Genomic DNA, 18,041 nt, shown 5'->3' with positions numbered 1-18,041 from the left:
CAATTAAATCACTTAGAAAAATGGAATATATTGATTAATAAAAACAAATTTGATCCATTTTCACATGCTAAACTTACTTTGTGGGGAAACCCCATACTAAGAATTGCATAAAAGATGGTGATATGGAAAAAAATGGATGGAAGCAGGTGTATCAACATTGGACCAACTGATAGATGGGGAAGATGAATTTTATACTTTTGCTATTTTAAAACAAAAATATCATCTATCAGATGCAACATCTACAAGTGTGTTTGGGCCACCAGCTCTTTCAGCTTCTGAGATACCTGAGATATTGGAGCAATTGGACAACTCAATTCAAAAATAAAAAGCCAGCAAATTACTTTCTATAGATATCTATTAACAATACACAAGTTCAATATGCAGACTGCAAGAGTTGATTGGAATAAAGAATTGGAACTTTCATTATTACCCAGACAGTGGGAAAATGTATTAGCTTCAATACCTAAGGTGTCATTAGATTTAAAATTAAGACTAATACAACAGAAAATAATATTCAGAGTTTATTGGACTCCTTTACGGTTGTATAAAAAAGGGTTAGCTAAGAAAGCTCAGTGTTGGAGATATGGCTTAGACAATGCCTCTCTGAAACACATACTTGTACAGTGTTCTTTACTTAACAGGTTTTGGGAGAAAGTGCTGGACTGTGTAACTATGACTGTACAGAAAAAGTTAAACCTTTCATCAGAGAATATTTTATTGAACTATATACCTGCAGTATGGAAATTATCAACAGGAAAACATAAATGGATTTCCATGCCCTAATGGTGGCCAAGAGATTGAAATTGAGGAATTGGAAAAATAAAGATATGATACCCTTCAATCAATGGATTGACGATATGACATCACTGGCAATTTATGAACGGACTGATTACAGGCGCAGACTCTGTAAAGATAAATACTATAACATTTGGAATGAGTTTATACTAAATGTAGTAGGCTATTAACATTTACGTAAGCACTAGGACAATAAAAGTATACCAATTTATACACGAATGTATGGGAATATCGTATATTGCTTTTTGTGTGTGCATATTTTCACTTTTATACATATCGTTTTTGTTGTTTTCCTTCTTCTAACTTTCCCTTCTTTTTTTCTGCATCACTTTATTTCTTTTAACTGAAATCACCTTAATAAAATATTTTTTTTTAAAGATTTGATAATAATAATAATAATAATAAATTTTTATTTATATCCCGCCCTCCCCAGCCGAAGCCGGGCTCAGGGCGGCTAACAACAATCAAATAATCAAACAATCAAATAAACCAGCATTCTAAAAATATTTCATTATAAAAATTAATTGAAATCAAGTTGATGGCAACCATTAAGCAAAACTCTGTGCAGGTTGCCAGAGGAGGGAGTCAGGCTGCGCCCTGACCAAAGGCCTGGTGGAACAACTCTGTCTTGCAGGCCCTGCGGAAAGATGTCAGGTCCCGCAGGGCCCTAGTCTCTTGTGACAGAGCGTTCCACCAGATTGGAGCCGCAGCCGAGAAGGCCCTGGCTCTAGTTGAGGCCAGCCTAACCTCTCTGAGGCCTGGGACCTTCAGGATGTTTTTATTTGCAGACCGTAGGTTTCTTTGTGGGGCATACCAGGAGAGGCGGTCCCGTAGGTACGAGGGTCCTAGGCCGTATAGGGCTTTAAAGGTTAAAACCAGCACCTTAAACCTGATCCTGTACTCCACCGGGAGCCAGTGCAGCTGATATAGCACCGGATGAATGTGGTCTCGCAGCGAAGACCCCATAAGGAGTCTTGCCGCGGCATTCTGCACCCGCTGGAGTTTCTGGGTCAGTCTCAAGGGCAGCCCCACGTAGAGCGAGTTACAATAATCCAGTCTGGAGGTGACCGTCGCATGGATCACAGTGGCTAGGTCAGGGCGAGAGAGATAAGGGGCCAACTGCTTAGCTTGATCCCTGGTACAAACACACAAAGGTGTACAATAGCACAAGTTAATACAGAAATTCCTGAGAAATATATCATGGTTTCCATTCAATCTCTTCTCTCATGCTCTCTCATCTAAACAGCCCCCCCCCCCAGCTTTCCCTTTGGAGTGTTTCTAATTCTCAAATCAGATTTCCAATTAAATAAAAACAAAAACCAAAGATGGAACCCCAACCTCCCTGCCCTAAACAGATAACTGTATCTATATGCAATCCACAAGGGCCTCTTTGGTGAACCAAATGCAAATTGGCGTATCAATTCATGTTGTTACCAAGAAAAGGGAAAAGGGGCCTTTTCACAAGTAACAATCTTCTAATGCATGTTAAATCATCCCTTTACTTTTCTTTTGATCTCCAAGGCAGCTTTGTGTTTCCGTCTTGACTGACAGGGTGCTGGTTACATCGCCTGCAAAGAAATAAATAAAATGCTGCCAGGCTTCTCTCCACACCCCAACCCACCCCCAGCTTCTCTAAAGCTTTCAGTCTAATCCAGATAGCTGAGCATCTTCGTGTCCAACTGAATAGTGCTACTTGGTGGTGTTCTGCTTTGTGGGATAAAAAACTTGTGCAGAGACTTTCTTTTTGAACTTGGTTCCCTTGAGCAAGGATGGGGGGAGAAATCTGATTCAGTTCGCATCTAAAATTTCACATTTTATCCTTTGAAATTTGCACTTTTCCAAATTCTGCAATGGAGCTCTCCACGCAAGTAACACTTATAAAAGTGCACACGCCAGAGTAAAGTTTGTGAAAATATTGGTGAAAATAACACACACAGATTCAGTAGGGAAAACTGCTTTGCAAAAATGTATATATTGGGGAAAATTGCACCTAACGTGTTCAGACGGAAAAAAAACCTTGCCCAAAACTGAATTTTCATGACCAATGTAGAAACGTGAAGAACTAAACTTAAAATTGAGAAACAAGTAACTAAAAGTGACATATTTGCCCATCCCTACCCTTGAGTCACCTAATGCTGTCTTTATCACACTGCTACACAAACACTTTATTGCCATTCTCTGCTAATGGATTTTGGTGGGGAGAGATGCCTCAAGAATCCAGCCTTGAAGTTGGATTCGGCATTTGGCCCTTCTAACCCCAATGTATAGTTAACTTATGGAACTCACTGCAACATGGTGTTAGAAGAGAAGTTAACACCAAATGGTTTTTAAAGGGTTCAGATAAGGGGTGGGGAAACCTGTTGCCCTCTAGGCATTGTTGGACTTTCATATACCCACCCAAGACAACACAGCAAATGGCCAAAGAGCATTGTAGTTGGAGTCCAACATCTGGAGGGTCGCAGGTTCCTAACCTCTGGTTTTGGTGAATACATGGAGAGCAAAGTTCACTTTAATTCAGATATGGGGGACCTGTGGATGTTTTTCTTCTGCAACTCCCATAATCACTGACCATTGGCTATGCTGGCTGGGGCTGATGGGAGTTGTAGTCCAGTGTTGTCTAGAGGTCCAGATGTTCCCCATCTCTCTCTTGTCATAACAGCCAAACACACAGCTGCTGGGCTCAGAGGCAGGTGCCCTGGCTCCCGCCTAACACACACAGACAGAGGCTCTTACATGTAAGTAAAGGTACCCCTGACCGTTAGGTCCAGTCGTGGATGACTCTGGGGTTGCAAGCTCATCTTGCTCTATAGGCCGAGGGAGCCGGCCTTTGTCCGCAGACAGCTTCCAAGTCATGTGGCCAGCATGACTAAGCCGCTTCTGGTGAACCAGAACAGTGCACAGAAACACCATTTACCTTCCTGCTGGAGTGGTACCTATTTATCTACTTGCACTTGACACACTTTCAAACTGCTAGGTGGGCAGGAGCTGGGACCGAACAACAGGAGCTCACCCCATCGCAAGGATTCGAACTGCTGACCTTCCAATCAGCAAGCCCTAGGCTCAGTGGTTTAGACCACAGCGCTACCCGCGTCTAAGTAAGAGATCTTTATTCAGGAAAGTAACAGTACAAGCTCAGCAACAGATACAGGTCCCAGGAGTCACCATTCAGGATTTCAGGAGCAGGAAAAGGAGTTCCGAAACGGACAGGGGCAACACAGATATCCCAACAAGTTCCCCCATCCCTCCCACCAAGCTTTTAAAGATGAGCCATGGCATGCTCACTCGCGATACTCTTTTGCCTTGTGGGAATATGAGATTGCTCCATTGGGGCGGGTGGCTCTGCTCCCATCCACAAAGGCATTGCTAAATTCTAGGTGACAAGACTGCACCTGTCTGTTCAGTCGCTGCCAACTTCTGTTCAGACTCCCCCCACCTGGTTGATCAAATCCCAATATGCTGCTACTGTATACCAGGTACAAATGACAGGGCAGGGATACCACCCTGCAGTGGCTGGCTTGGGAGCTTCCTGAAGGAATCTACCTGGCTGCTGTTGTGAAGGCAGAATGCTGAGATAGGTGGACCAAGGATCTGGTGCAACCTAGCAATTCTTTCACCACCCCTGCCCATTGAGTCTCCACTGACTCCTCGGCTAAGGCAAGAGGTTTTCAGCACAGAGGGGGAAGGAAAAACCTCCTTCTTCCAAAAGCGGCCTGAGCTCTTGCTGTTTGTGATACCCTCCAACTGTTTGTGTGCTCTGCATGATTCTGTTTTAATCACTTATTCATCTGCAGGCTCTGCTGTTCCCTGAGCATCCCAGGCTACAGCTTTTAAACCCTCGCTACGCTGCGGGCATGCTGAAAGGAGCAAACACTTTCCCCAGGACCCAGGAATCTAACAAAATATGACAGGCTCCAGTTTCCTTTCTTCTTCTTCTTCTCATCATCTCCCTCCCTCCTGCCTCTCCCTTCTCCCCCCTCACACTTCAAAAGGCATTACTCTGCAACAGATGCTGAGGACAAATGGCAGATCTGGCAAGAAGGAAAAAAAGATATAACTTTTTCTTTCACCCGTTCCCCAAGCTGAGGATTGTGAAAAAGGATCCGGTATAAAGTGTTCAATGGTGATGTGCCCCTTCTATGCTCTTGCCAGTGTCCCCTTTCAGATGGGGTAGGGGGGTGGAGGGTAGAGAATGAGATTTAAAGAAAGTGAAGGGATGAAACCACCAACAACTTTCTCCAGGAAATATAGGATTGGGAAACCCCCTCCTTAATAAAATAGACCTGTTTCCTAGAGCCAGGGTTTTTGCCCCAGACATATGCCACGAAATATGCCCTGGAATTCCATTTACCCATTATCCAGTCCATACAGCTGGTGAATTCGAAACCCAAACTGGTCCTTCCTCAGCCATAGAGGACAGGCAGGAGCTAAGTAATTTGCACACCTGGTTCCCTGTAGTGACTGTAGGGCAGTCCCTGGGGGTGGGGAGAGCAAGTGAAGGATGGTAGGGATTGCCGCCTTTCCCACAGGCATATCCCACCATTGTATCAAGGTTCCTGCAAGGCCAGGAATAAGGGACTCGGGAGGTGAGATTCAGGAACAGGAACTGGAGCACCCAAAGGAAGCTGTTAGAACAAGTGCAGAAAGGAAGAAGCAAGCCCCAACCAACCAGCCAGCAGTGTTCACACCCGGAGGGTCCAATCCCAGGAGGAGGACCCCTCCAGTCTGGTGTTTTACCACAGGTGTATTCTGCAACATATTATTGACACAATAATAATGCATTAGCACCAGATTTATTCTGTTAGAGGAAGTAAACCTCTGGATACCAGGTGCAGAGATCGCTGTTGTGCTCAGGTCCTGCTTGCTGGCTTCTCATAGGCATCTGGCTGGCCACTGCGAGAAGAGGATGCTGAATTTGAAAGCCTCCAGCAGCCTCTTCTTATGTTCCGATGTACTTCCTTGGAAGCTTTCAAGAGGAGCCTGAATGATCATATTGTGAAGGTTCCCCATATACAAGATATCCTGCTTTCCAGGGTCCCTTCTGGCCTTGCAGTTTGTCGCTGTTGCTGCTTCTATTTGACTTCAAATAAACTTTTGCTTAGAAGAGATGTGCAGCCCCCCAGCCGGAGGAGATTTTGAGCATTTCTGATATTCTGCTCACAAGGGCATAGTTCCACTGGGATCCCACCAAACACTAATGCCAAATTCTCTGAAAGAAGAGGAGGAAAGCAGCCACTACAAGCGTCTCTTGGGGTGTTCTCGCTGTTTCCCTTGGATGCACAGACTGGCCACAGGGAAAGATGCTACAATGACTTGTGACCTAAGGGCACCACTGCGCTGACCCTGCGAGGAGCCTATTGTCACAAAGACCAACCGAACCAGGCTGCCACATGTACGTGTAACTGTAAAGGCACGTCGTGAATTAAGTAATCTAATAAACACTGTAATAATAAAGTATTTATTGCGCATAATGAAGTGTTAGTGATTAGAAAGGTTGGGCACACTGCTGCGGTTTCTCCTGAACCCTTGCCAGTATTACTCAAAGCTGATTCTGGAGGCAGCAGTAGCTTTGGAGGAAAGGTTCCCGGCTTTGTTTTGATCGGCGTGTCGAGTGTTTGAGCTGCCATTCGGGTTTCTTTATATCACCCTGTAATTGACTGCTCTCTCGAGGTGCAAAGAAACAGAAATACAAAAGGCGGAAGGAAAAGCTCAGGCTCCTTCTGCGAAATCCGCCGCTGAAACTGTGCTGCTTTCCCGAGAGCCGATTTCGGTAGCAAAAGGGCACTTTGTAAACAGCTGGTGAAAATAGACTGGAACTCAAAGTCAGCTTGTGTTAAACTCCACAAGAAAGCCCGATTTACCCTCCTGCACCTCCTTTGTCATGTCAATCAAACCACTTTCCTGCTCCCTCGGGAGGCGCTCACAAAAAGGATAGAGAAACAGGGGGGAAAGTAAACAAAAATAAAAAGGCACATAAAGTCCTCCCAAGGCCTTTACTGCACTAGAGAGCTTGTGGAAGAGAACAGGCCAGGCAGCTGGTCCCTGGCCAACCATTCTTGGGCCAAGGCAGGGCAAGTGAGGGCATCCCTTAACCATCTCAAGTTGGTGCCCTCTCTTGCCCTTGCTTGTCAGACTCCACTGAGCTCTCCGGTCAGCACACATCAGTTTGGACTCCCTCTCCCCACCCACCAGAACACAGGCTGCAACATGCAGATGTTGGGAAGGAGATGCAGAAAAACTCAAGTGTGTAAGGGGCAAACAGTATCTTAGTAGCACAGGATTCACATACACACAAGGGGGGTTACTTCAGAAACACTGGGTGGTACTCAACTACTTAGAGGAGACGCACTGAAATGAATGAACCTAAGTTAGTCATGTCCATTAACTTCAATGGGTCTATTCTGCCTAGGCCTATGGTTGAATGGCACCTGATGTTCTCCTTGGACCCCTGCCAACGCATACCTGTTCTAGAACAAGCGTCTGTGCAATACACTGCAGGCAGGCAGCATTTGCTGAAACTGCTTTGCATGTTAGAAGGAGGCAGATTACATTTCAGTGGGGCTCACCCAGAAGAGCTGATGCTCCTGTGATTAGAAGGGGGAACCCACAGCTCTGTACACAGCTACATCATGTGATGAACCACCAGGGCTATAGGCTAGAAATCTCGCTGGCTTGGCCCAGGGGGTGTGTGCCACCCAGGCTGGCCATTGGCTTTCCTCAACAGGAAGGGCTATAAAAGCTTCCAGTTCAGTGTAGGACTTTGCCTGGGCTAGGATAGTATTTCCTGGGTCTGGCTTGGCCTGGCTATTAGTTTGTTTCCTAGCCTGGTCGCCAGCTGAACCTCCCACAGATCCTCAGTCCTGACACTGGCAGATTGTACTTGCTGGTTATCAGCCTAATATTGCCAAGTTCTACAATCAATCCTTAAAAACGATTTGGTCCCATACATTTTATCACCCTTGCAATTCTCCTTTGAAGCCTGTCAAATTTATCAACCTCCCAGCACCCAAAGCAGAACATTTAGAAGGCATCAGGTTGGGGAAGGCTGGCTAATAACTTTAAGAAGAGTGTTCATATGCCCCTCTTCCCAACAACAGTAGCTCTGGCTGGGAATTCAGACAGCAGGAATGAAATTTTCACTGTTCCTAGAAGCACCTGGATTCCTACCTGACAGACAGATCATTTTAAGAAAACAACCCCTTTCCCCTCCTAAATAATCCAAGCGGGTTTGGCTCCTTGGTGTAAATGCCATCGCCAAATGCTCAGGCCTCTTCATCTCCTTCAGTACCATCTCACATCACAAGCGCTGATGAAGGGGCTGCTGGCGTGCTTTTCATCTGCTCCACTGTGGCGCTGTCTCCAGGGATGGAGAGCGCGCATCAAAGCTGTCTCCTCTTGCAGAGCCATGATCTCAACATCTGGCACAGAGTTTCCATCATCACAGCAATGGGTGACAAAGGGACAACCGTCTCTGGGTGTGAGAGAGGCCAACCAGTACAGGGTGTCCTTCCTGTTAATCACCCCCCCCATCACCACAAGGCACTGAACTGGCTAGAAAGAGCACATGGTGGGACTCACTTCTTCCCTGGAAAATTGTCAAAAGCATGGGGAAAGCCATGCCAGCAGAAGATCAGCCAGACTTGTTTGTCTCTCTCGCTGAGAAATATACATTTCTAGTGCATATTTCTTTCATAATGTTTATTAATGCTGTTCATAGCTTTGGGGAGCCTTTGGGCCCCAAAGCAGTAGATAAATAAACTATACCATACCATTAAAAGAACAACTACTCTTTGAGGAATTGCTGCAATATCTGCACTTCCAGCCAGAGGGAAGCAAAACACAGGCACAGAAGTCATGCTAGCTGAACTTCCTTGCTCCTGAGCTGGCAAGGGCAGTTTGACTTTGCAGCCCTTTATTCTTTTGAAATTCCAAAGGCGTCTCCATTTTGCTAAACCTCTCCCCTATTTGCTTATTTATTTATTGGCTTATATACCACACAGTGGAAAAAAGCATGTTGGCAGTGAATGTAACACATCCGTAAAGCAGCATTTTTTTAAAAAAAAAGCTTTATCAACATCTGGACAGTGATACACAATAACTGATGCCAGAGCTGCACATCAGAAAAGGGTTGTGTAAACAGAACGGTCTTGGGCAGGTGTTGAAAACTAAGCACTGCTGGTGCTTGCTTGATAGTAGCAGGCAAGAAGATTCACAACTGAGTCACAGATGCACTACATATCCTCTGTATCTTAAAGAAGCCAGACATATATCATGGGCCACCCTTAGCTGTGCCATTCCAGTCAAATGTAATAATTGGGCTGGTATATGTGAGGCAAGGCTAAGCTATTAGGAGCAAAGGAAAAGATCTACTGCTTAGTCTTAGCATGGATGAATGAATCAACATTTGCAGAACACCTCAGAGCCAGAAAGCACAAAGTACCAGAGACAACCAGCCAATCTTACCTAGGGCAGCAAGAACTCTGAAGCCTTTAGGACTCGCCATGTGACACATGGCCCAAGCCAATCAGAGCATGAAGTAACAACATTATTCTGAAGGAAAACCACAAAAACTACCAGAAAAGGAAAGATGGGAGGGCAGCAAATGAAGGGATGCAGAAAGGAAACCTCAAAAGGTGCTCAGGTGATGAGTATGTGATGGGAAGATGTTTTTGGTCATTTGTTGGAAAAGTCAAATTACTGTAGTTACTCCAATGAAGAGAGACAATGGACTCAAAACACATTTGGGCCAATGAACCACAATCTGTGCACCTTTGAGGTCATGACACAAAAGATACTGGACCACTAAGACTTTCTTTAGCCTCCCACAAAATTCTTATATTTATCATTCATTGCACACTTCCAGTCTAAAAGAAAAGATCCCATTCTTGTTTATTTTAATTTACAAAGGCTTCCCGTTTTGCTCATCTGGAAGAGGTTGTTACCTGCTGCGAGAGCCTATTTACAGCGAGCCTCCCCCCACCCACCCCAACCTCACTCTAATATGCAGTCTCCTGCCGCACTTCATCTGAAAGGTTAGCAGACAAGTGGCAGCCCCCCGCCCAGCAACCCTGGCAAACTTACCGCCTTTGCGCTGAACTCAGGAAGCATGATGCATGTTGCGCCAACCCAGAGGGGACATAGCAGCTTGTTGACCACCCCGTGGACATGATGCAAAGGCAGAACATGGAGAATAATGTCATCCTTTGTCCACTCCCATTTGTTAACCAGCCCAGTTATCTGCAAGGATATTTAAACAAACAAACAAGCAGCATTAGGAGTAGAGGCTACAAACAAGCATGCACACCATTTGTTTCAAAAGTGAGGGCCCCAGAGCTTAAACTACTGTCAGTGGGAGACATAAAAAGAACAGAAGAGTAAACCTTTAAGGTGTGTTAGAAATACAGTTTATCCAGCCCGACACGTTTAGAGGGCATCTACAGCATCTCCTTCTGCATCAACCTGCTACCTCTTTGCCATCCCCTCTGAACAGAGCTTTAGACTAAAAATTGGCAGGATTTAAACTGCAGCCAGTGTGTCTGCTTTGAGCCCTGTTCTACAGCAGGTCTTTGTTCAGGTCCTTGTCAGGAGAGCCAACAGCCCATTTTACCACGAGCCACAGAAAAAGCAGGCATGTGATTGGTGCTTTTTTAAAAAAAACCTGTTAGAATTTAGTTGCTATTGTTTTTGTTATTATTATTATTACTGCAGAGAAAGAAATGTGTTTCTTAACCATGATCTGTAAACAACAGAAACCCACAAACTGTGGAGCATGTATGAGCATGTATGGAGAAAAGAGCTCCAAGCTCTTTGATTTGCTCAAGCCACAAGGTCTGTGTGTTTCTCCCTCCCTAAAGGTACATTTTTATCCACTGCAGGCAGAGACCTTGTGCTGCCATGGCAGTCAGCAAGACTCCAAACTTCTAACTTTTTTTTTTGCTCAGGGAGCTAATGGATTTTTTCTGCCTTGGGGATACACAGCTAAAGAGTAAACAGACTTTTCAAGATGCCTTTGTAGTCATCTTGTAGCAATGCAAATGGGTAAGAGAAGAAACTGCTCCAAGCTGGAACTGTCACCTCTGCTCTGCAGGGGAAGAAATACAGCAGAGTACTGGGAAGTGTCTTAAAAATTAGAGTGATGGTGTTTAAACCTGTCCTAGAGCTCAGCCCCTGATCCTAAATACAGGGATGATGGCTGTGATTAAAAGAGGTTTTTTTGTTTTTTTACAATAAAACAGTATATAAATTGTATGAAACAAATAAATAACCAAACAAACATCACCCCACAAAGACTCAAAGGCACCCCTCTCTTTTCCTACTACTACTACTAATGTTTTCCTACTACTACTACTAAAGTTGAGCCCATCCACAACAAAACAGGTTCCTAAGTGAGCTGCTATTGAGTAGGTGAAGAATAAACTCACCACAGCTTGGACATTCTGGTGGGTGCTGAGGACACCTTTGGGTCTCCCAGTTGTGCCACTTGTGTAAATGATCATGGCACCCCTGCCCTTCCACTCTGAAATGGGGCAACTGGCTTCGAAAAGGGATGCATCCACTTTTGAACCACATCTCCCAGATTTGGGAAGCGAAAGCACAGGAACCCCAAGTTTCCCAGCACTAGGGGTGATCTTCTCCACATACTCTTCCTCTACAACAAGGAGAGCACTTTGAGAGTCCTTGATGAAATACTCCAATTCCGACACAGGGTGTTTTCTGTAAAGAGGAACAGCTGTGCCTCCACTCATCCATGAAGCCCACTGTGCAGTTACATAGGAAGCATCATTGGGGCACAAAAATGAAATCCGTTCACCCTTCAAGTCTCCGCCTGAGTTCCTGAGAGTCTTGCAGATCATCTGGGATAGATGGAGGCTTCGAGCGTACAGATCTTTGTAGGAGTGCTCTCCATGTTGGTCAACAATGGCAATTTTATCTCCAAAGGCCAGTGCTCTGGTGAAGACAGGAGCAACCTGTCCATGACAAGGTGTCCTGCTAGTATGCAGGCCTTTAAAGATGCAGTGAGCAGCCCATAGGCCAGAGGAGTCCCAGCCTTGAAGGCATAAGACACGAACTAGACATTTGGCCAGATAGCTCCTATTTGAAATTATGAAGGAGCCTAACATTTCTCTGGTGCCTCCTGGCTAGCTGTGGTGCTGGAGAAAGAAACAAAAAAACTCAGTCAATATGCAGAGCGTGACCAAAAGATCAGCTGAAAGACCATAGGAAGGGAGAAAGCTGCTGCGCTTCAGTCCTGCCTGTGGGCTTCCATTGGATATCCAGTTGGACACTGTGAAAGCAGGGTGCTGGAATAGATGGGCCACTGGCCTGAGCCAGCAGGCTCTTCTTAATTTTTTAAGACACACAAGAAGGGCAATGGTATCACCCTGCAAGACATGTTTCCTTTTAGATCAAAGACTGCCAATGGCAACTTTATTGTAAAGAAAAAACATGCAGCATTCTGCAGGACTGAATAATAATTTCTCATCACAGAAGTGCTGCCAGGAAAATATCATGCACCCCAGTGCTCTGGTCTCAAAGCTGACTTGGCCCTTCAGGATACAAGATGGGCCATGAAGTATACTGTGTTCTCAGTTTAACAGACATCGGTCCAACAAGAGAAGTGACCTTGCCAGATCTAGAGATGTGTTTCATCTTGAACATTAAGAATGGGAAACCCTGGGGTAGAAGGTAATTAGGGCTCAGCAGTACTGTTGTAGTGATGTAACCCAGCGGAAAATGTTGGCACAAAACGGCAAAAATGTGAGGTGTTTTCATGCATCCAGGCGATTCACTTAAGGAACACTAAGCCAGAGGATGTAATAAAGCTGAAAGTTTAAGCAGGAACCGAGTGGAAGGGAAGAGTGTAAGATGGCATGTTGGGGGGCTGCTCACAGGAACTGAAGCAATTTATAGGACTGTTTATAGCCACCTCACAATTAAATTTAAAAGCTCAAAGGGAAAAACTTTCCAAGATTCAATGCATTAATGAACAAGGTGTGGTTTTAATATGAAGCCCAGCTTGGCCAAGTTGTACGCATTGATGTGCACAACCGCTGACAACAAGCTTAATTCTCTCCACCCGCCTTAATTTCCTCTAAGCTAAAAGCCATAAACTTTTTGGCTTCAACATTCTCCACTTTTTAAACCACTCTGAAAGAAGCTGCTGATTTTGCGTGGGAAGGGCTTTTAACCAAATGTGTCACGCACCAGTGGAGAAGGAAAAACACATCCGATGACAGCAGCTTACCCTCTTTCCATTTCACACATTCCTTCCTAGCCTAGCAGAACAACTTAAAAAAGGTGTGTGTGTGTGTGTGTACCTAACAATGAGGTTCGTTAACAAAAACCAAATCACCTTCTTTATAACTTTAAAGCCCCCTCCCCAAGACAAATTCTTGCTGCTGAAGGTGTGTGAGAGAGCTGTTAACAAGGGTGCTAATTGGGAATGTGTATATCTTATATATCTTCCACATGCATGGAACCAATCCATAATAGGACACATATTCTCAGCAGAAAATACTGTGGCACGAGTTGCTACACTGGAATGGAATTATCAAAGGATTTTCTGTGTATATACACAAACAGCACAAATTCAGGAAATCTGGCATATATTAGATACCCTTTTATACATTATTAACCTTCTGTTCTCACAACCAGAGTTGTGAAATGATGCTAATTTCCCAGCCTTTTAATAAGAATAGAACAGCCCTACTAGATCAGATGTAGACCCATCTAGTTCTCACAGTGGTGAATAAAATGCCCTAATGGGAAGACCACAAGCAAAAAATGAGTACAGCTGCATTCTCCCATCATATTCCTGAGCAACTGGTACTCAGAGGCACACCGCCTCTCATACTGGACAATACATAGTCATCATGGTTAGTAGCCATTTACAGCCTTATCTTTCATGAATGTGCAGCAAATTCCATAATTTGACTGTGCGACAAAATCTTTCTTTTTGTCTGTTCCGAACCTCCCAACATTCAGCTTCACTGGATGACCCCTTTGGGTTCTAGTAATATGAGAAGGGACATAGCCTTCTCTGTGTCCACTTCATGCATAATTGTACATACCTCTATCATGTGCCCCCATATTCACCTTCAGTCTAAACTATTTTAAAAAACCCAAATTTTGTAACCTTTTCTTAAACACAAGTTGTTCAAGCTATTGGTTGCCCCTTTCTGCATCTTTTCCAGCTCTATGATACTTCTTTTCAGACCAGAACTGCATTCCAAGTGTGGTCGCAACTTTATCTCTCCCAAAGGCTCATCTAGTTCAGCATCTTGCTCTCACGATGTCCAGTTGTTTCTGGGGGAAGCAGGACTTGAGGGAAATATGACCCTCTCAACTTGTGATTCCCAGCAACTGGTATTCTGAGGCATTACTGTTTTCGACACTGGAGATAGAACATAGCTATCATAGCTAGCAGTCATTGATAGCCCTATTCTCTATCAATTTCCCACACTAATTACATCAGCACAATCCCTGTGACAATATTTGCCTTGCTTTTTTAAAAAGCCATTCATGTTAGTGGTTGTCACTACTTCTTGTGGGAGATTGCCAACATTGCAATCTCAAAAGCTTCAGGAGAAGGGAATTCAGTTTCCCCTTCCAGTTTACCCATGCTGTGCTTTAAATGTGCATCCTACTTTATAAGCAACTAGCAATACCTGCATTGTAAACAGTGATCATGATGCTGTAAAAAACTAATGTGACCCCCAAGGAGGGTCAACAGGCAAGAAAGTAGGGGTACCCCTACTGTTGGTCTACCATTTTCATAGAAACAAAAGCACAGCACAAAATATAGCACTGCCATCAGAATAGATACCCCCCATAGAGACAAATAAATAGTTCCTACACAGAGGGATAGGCTGTGGGTTGCCACTTTCCTCTACCACAACCAAGTGCGGTGTAGCACTTAAGATGGTTGGAAAAGGACCTGGGAGAACAGGGTCCAAATCCCAGCTCGGCCATGAAGCTCATTTTGAGTGACCTCAAGCCAGTCACTGTCTCTAAACCTAGCCTGCTTCATAGGGTTGTTGTGAGGATTATTTGTTTGGAGGGGGGGGCATGCATGCCATCTTGAGCTCCTTGGAGGAAAATGTGGTTTAGAAAATAAATAAGCCCTGTTCCTGTGCAATTTAACTGCAAGGGTTTAGCAAATGAAGCCTTTCCTGGAATGGAGAGAGAAATGGTGGAGGGAGGGGGACTTTAGCTGCAAAATGTGGTCAGGCAAGAGCAGTGAGGGTGCTGGAAGATGGAGGGTGTGGGAAAGGAAAACCCTACTACCTCCCCGCCCCCACGCCCTATGTGTAGAGGGGGTAATGTTTATTTATTCCATTTATATTCGCGAAGGAGCCCAGGACGTCAACTAACTAATGCACCTGAAGAGACAGGAGGTGCATCGCCTGGGCTGGGGAGGGGGTGGGTGAAGGTGGAGATGAAAGGTCCCCGCTTCACTTTCAGGGACCAGAGAGGGGAGGGAAAGAGCAGTGACACCTTCCTCTCACCCCGCCGCCGGTCATTATTTCCACTCCCCAGCAGAGAAGAAGACGGAAGCCCCTTCCCTTCTCCGGGTCAGCCTCCGCTTCCACCCCCGCTTTTGTTCTCACCCGCAAATCAAGACGGACGGACGGCGTTCGTGCTTCGGCCTGCCGGTCCGTCCGCCAACGACGTCCCCCGTGCAAACGAGGAGCGGCCACGCGAGTTCCGGGGCATGCGTGGGAAGGCGAAGGTGTCGGGGAAGGAGGGCAGCTCCCGCGCGCCTGACGTCGTTGCAGAGCCCTGACGTCGTCACTGGATGTTAGGGTAGAGGAGTCCGATCTGATGTCATTGGCGTCCTGTGATGACGTTTTTTGGCAACATTGCCTATGACGTCTTCATGTGTTGAGCCAAGAGGATCAGGGTCACAATTCGGGGGTTCTCAACATGCAGAATTTGGTTTGCAGCGAAAACAAACGCACCATAATAAGCATAATAATCACTCAGACCCTCATCGTTGTCTCATCATATATTGTTTTGCTGCCCCCCTCCCCACGTCATCGGACCTGTGCCTAATATTAGAATTTACTTGCCATCTTTTACAGTTTGGTTGGCACAGCTATACTATAGACTCGTAAGTGTTGACCATGTGATCTGTGCACAGTCATCTATTTGAAGAGCAGCTGGGTTTGAAGGACTTTCTGGTCCAAGTCTCATTTAAATATAAATATGTGGCCAGGCACCTTGAAGCTGTCCATCCACAGTTAGCACCTGGCAGGGGAATGAGCAGGCACACAGATCACCTGGTTGTAGTTGTGCCCATTGGAGTGATATATGTTATGTTTCTATTTAAATTATAGCAATTATTACTAAATTTGCATATATGCAAAGTTTATGCATCTTTGTACACTATTTTTAAGTGACGTTTCTTTGTTCCAAGGATACATAAGAGATCAGCCCCATTGCCTCTCTGACATGACACTTGAAACACAGAATTTGCTTATGTTCATTAAAATCTGAATTTTATGTAAACTCTGGATTGTGGTCCTGTTTATGTTTCTGGAGTGAGATGATAATAGCGGGATAATAAAAAATCTATGAATTAATGATGTCTAAATATTAAGGGAATCTTTCAGAGTTGTGGAACTATTTGTATTCTGAACTTTTTATTTTAAAAATACATTCAAGCTGAATGAAGATTTTCACTTTTGTGCTTTGTTATACGTAGTTTACTCTTTCAAATATTGATAGGTACAAAATTTTAATGCATCAGCAATGCGTGAGCTGCCACAGCAATATATATTTTTAGCCTTGCTCCAAGGTCTTCACAAATTTAGAGGTAGGTGTGTTTTATTCATTTATTTAAATATTACTATTTTAGTAACCCACCGCTCAATGGTTTAAGAGTACTTGTCAAAAAGAGAGGACAGAAAAGGGTTTCATCCAGAGGCTTCCCTGAATTATGTCCTACAGAAGTCTTCCAGAGCAGTTTCATCTTAAATCTCCCTGTTTTTTGTATCTCAGCTTTCATTTAAACAAGGCCTATGTCAAGCCCATCACAAATGCACAGAGCAGCTTGCAAACCTGACTGGAACAGAGACCCTAAAGGCTCAGAAACGAAAACGCCAATTAAGCAGGCCCCTAGAGTATTCTGGTATAAAGGCCTTGTGATCTTTAAGTCAATGTCATGATTTTTTTCTTCTTCCTGGAGGTGTGATGTATAATTGATCAGCCTTTGGGACTGCCAAACCCTTGTTGCCCCTTCACACATCTGTGAAACACTGTACACTTGTTAGGGCCCTTTACGTCAAGCTTAGTCTACGCACACTTCAAGTACGAGGTGTTAGAATCCTGAGGTGGGAAAATGGACTGTGTCACCAGACTAAAGATGGGAGGTCTCATATTTAAATGCTCCCTTATATTTAAAAACTCGCTGTGAATTCATAAAAATTACACATACAAAAAAAAGCAGAGACATCACCTTGCCAACAAAGGTCCGTATAGTTAAAGCCATGGTTTTCCCAGTAGTGATGTATGGAAGTGAGAGCTGGACCATAAAGAAGGCTGATCGCCGAAGAATTGAAGCTTTTGAATTATGGTGCTGGAGGAGACTCTTGAGAGTCCCATGGACTGCAAGAAGATCAAACGTATCCATTCTCAAGGAAATCAGCCCTGAGTGCTCACTGGAAGGACAGATCGTGAAGCTGAGGCTCCAATACTTTGGCCACCTCATGAGAAGAGAAAACTCCCTGGAAAAGACCCTGATGTTGGGAAAGATGGAGGGCACAAGAAGAAGGATGGATGACAGAGGATGACAGAGGATGAGATGGTTGGACAGTGTTCTGGAAGCTACAAACATGAGTCTGACCAAACTGCGGGAGGCAGTGGAAGACAGGAGTGCCTGGCGTGCTCTGGTCCATGGGGTCACGAAGAGTCGGACACGACTAAGCGACTAAACAACAACAACACACATACAACAGCACAGCCACCAAAGGGCCTTCCTAGAACCTTTCTCCCTGATGTGCTAGCTCTCTATTTGCAGGGAGGTTATTTGTTTTTTAAAAAAACAGACATGAGAGAGCAATTCACCTGCATCCTTAAGCAATAGTCCTTTTTTCCACTGGGGCTTTCTACCTTTTAAACATTATTTATAGAGCATCTTCAACCCTTGCCACTTGAGATGAGGTGGGTGGTGAATGGGGATGAGGGCTTTTTCAGTGGTGACACCCAGCCTATGGTTTCTCTTCCTTGAGAGGCATGTCAGGCACCAA

The 18,041-nt window shown here is 44.7% G+C and overlaps 1 protein-coding gene across 5 annotated transcripts in view; it reads right to left on the bottom strand.

Annotated features, from left to right (window-relative positions):
* The window catches only part of LOC128419385 (malonate--CoA ligase ACSF3, mitochondrial-like), a 112,297-nt gene extending 96,789 nt beyond the window's left edge, over positions 1-15,508 (bottom strand). The window contains exons 1-3 of one of the 5 annotated variants that reach the window (XM_053400012.1): positions 15,402-15,508; positions 11,214-11,942; positions 9,874-10,029 (exon numbers count right to left, since the gene is read on the bottom strand). In XM_053400012.1, coding sequence (XP_053255987.1) covers positions 9,874-10,029; positions 11,214-11,912 — 855 coding nt within the window. In that variant the 5' untranslated portion in view covers positions 11,913-11,942; positions 15,402-15,508. The other 4 variants (XM_053400013.1, XM_053400011.1, XM_053400015.1 and 1 more) reach the window with 4 other exon arrangements.
* Between the last annotated feature and the right edge of the window lie 2,533 nt (positions 15,509-18,041).

The sequence above is a fragment of the Podarcis raffonei genome, chromosome 8 (genome assembly GCF_027172205.1).
Source record: "Podarcis raffonei isolate rPodRaf1 chromosome 8, rPodRaf1.pri, whole genome shotgun sequence".
In the NCBI taxonomy this organism is placed as follows: Eukaryota; Metazoa; Chordata; class Lepidosauria; order Squamata; family Lacertidae; genus Podarcis; species Podarcis raffonei.
Note: the sequence above shows the minus strand (reverse complement) of the source record. Positions and strands in the feature narration are given on the sequence as shown.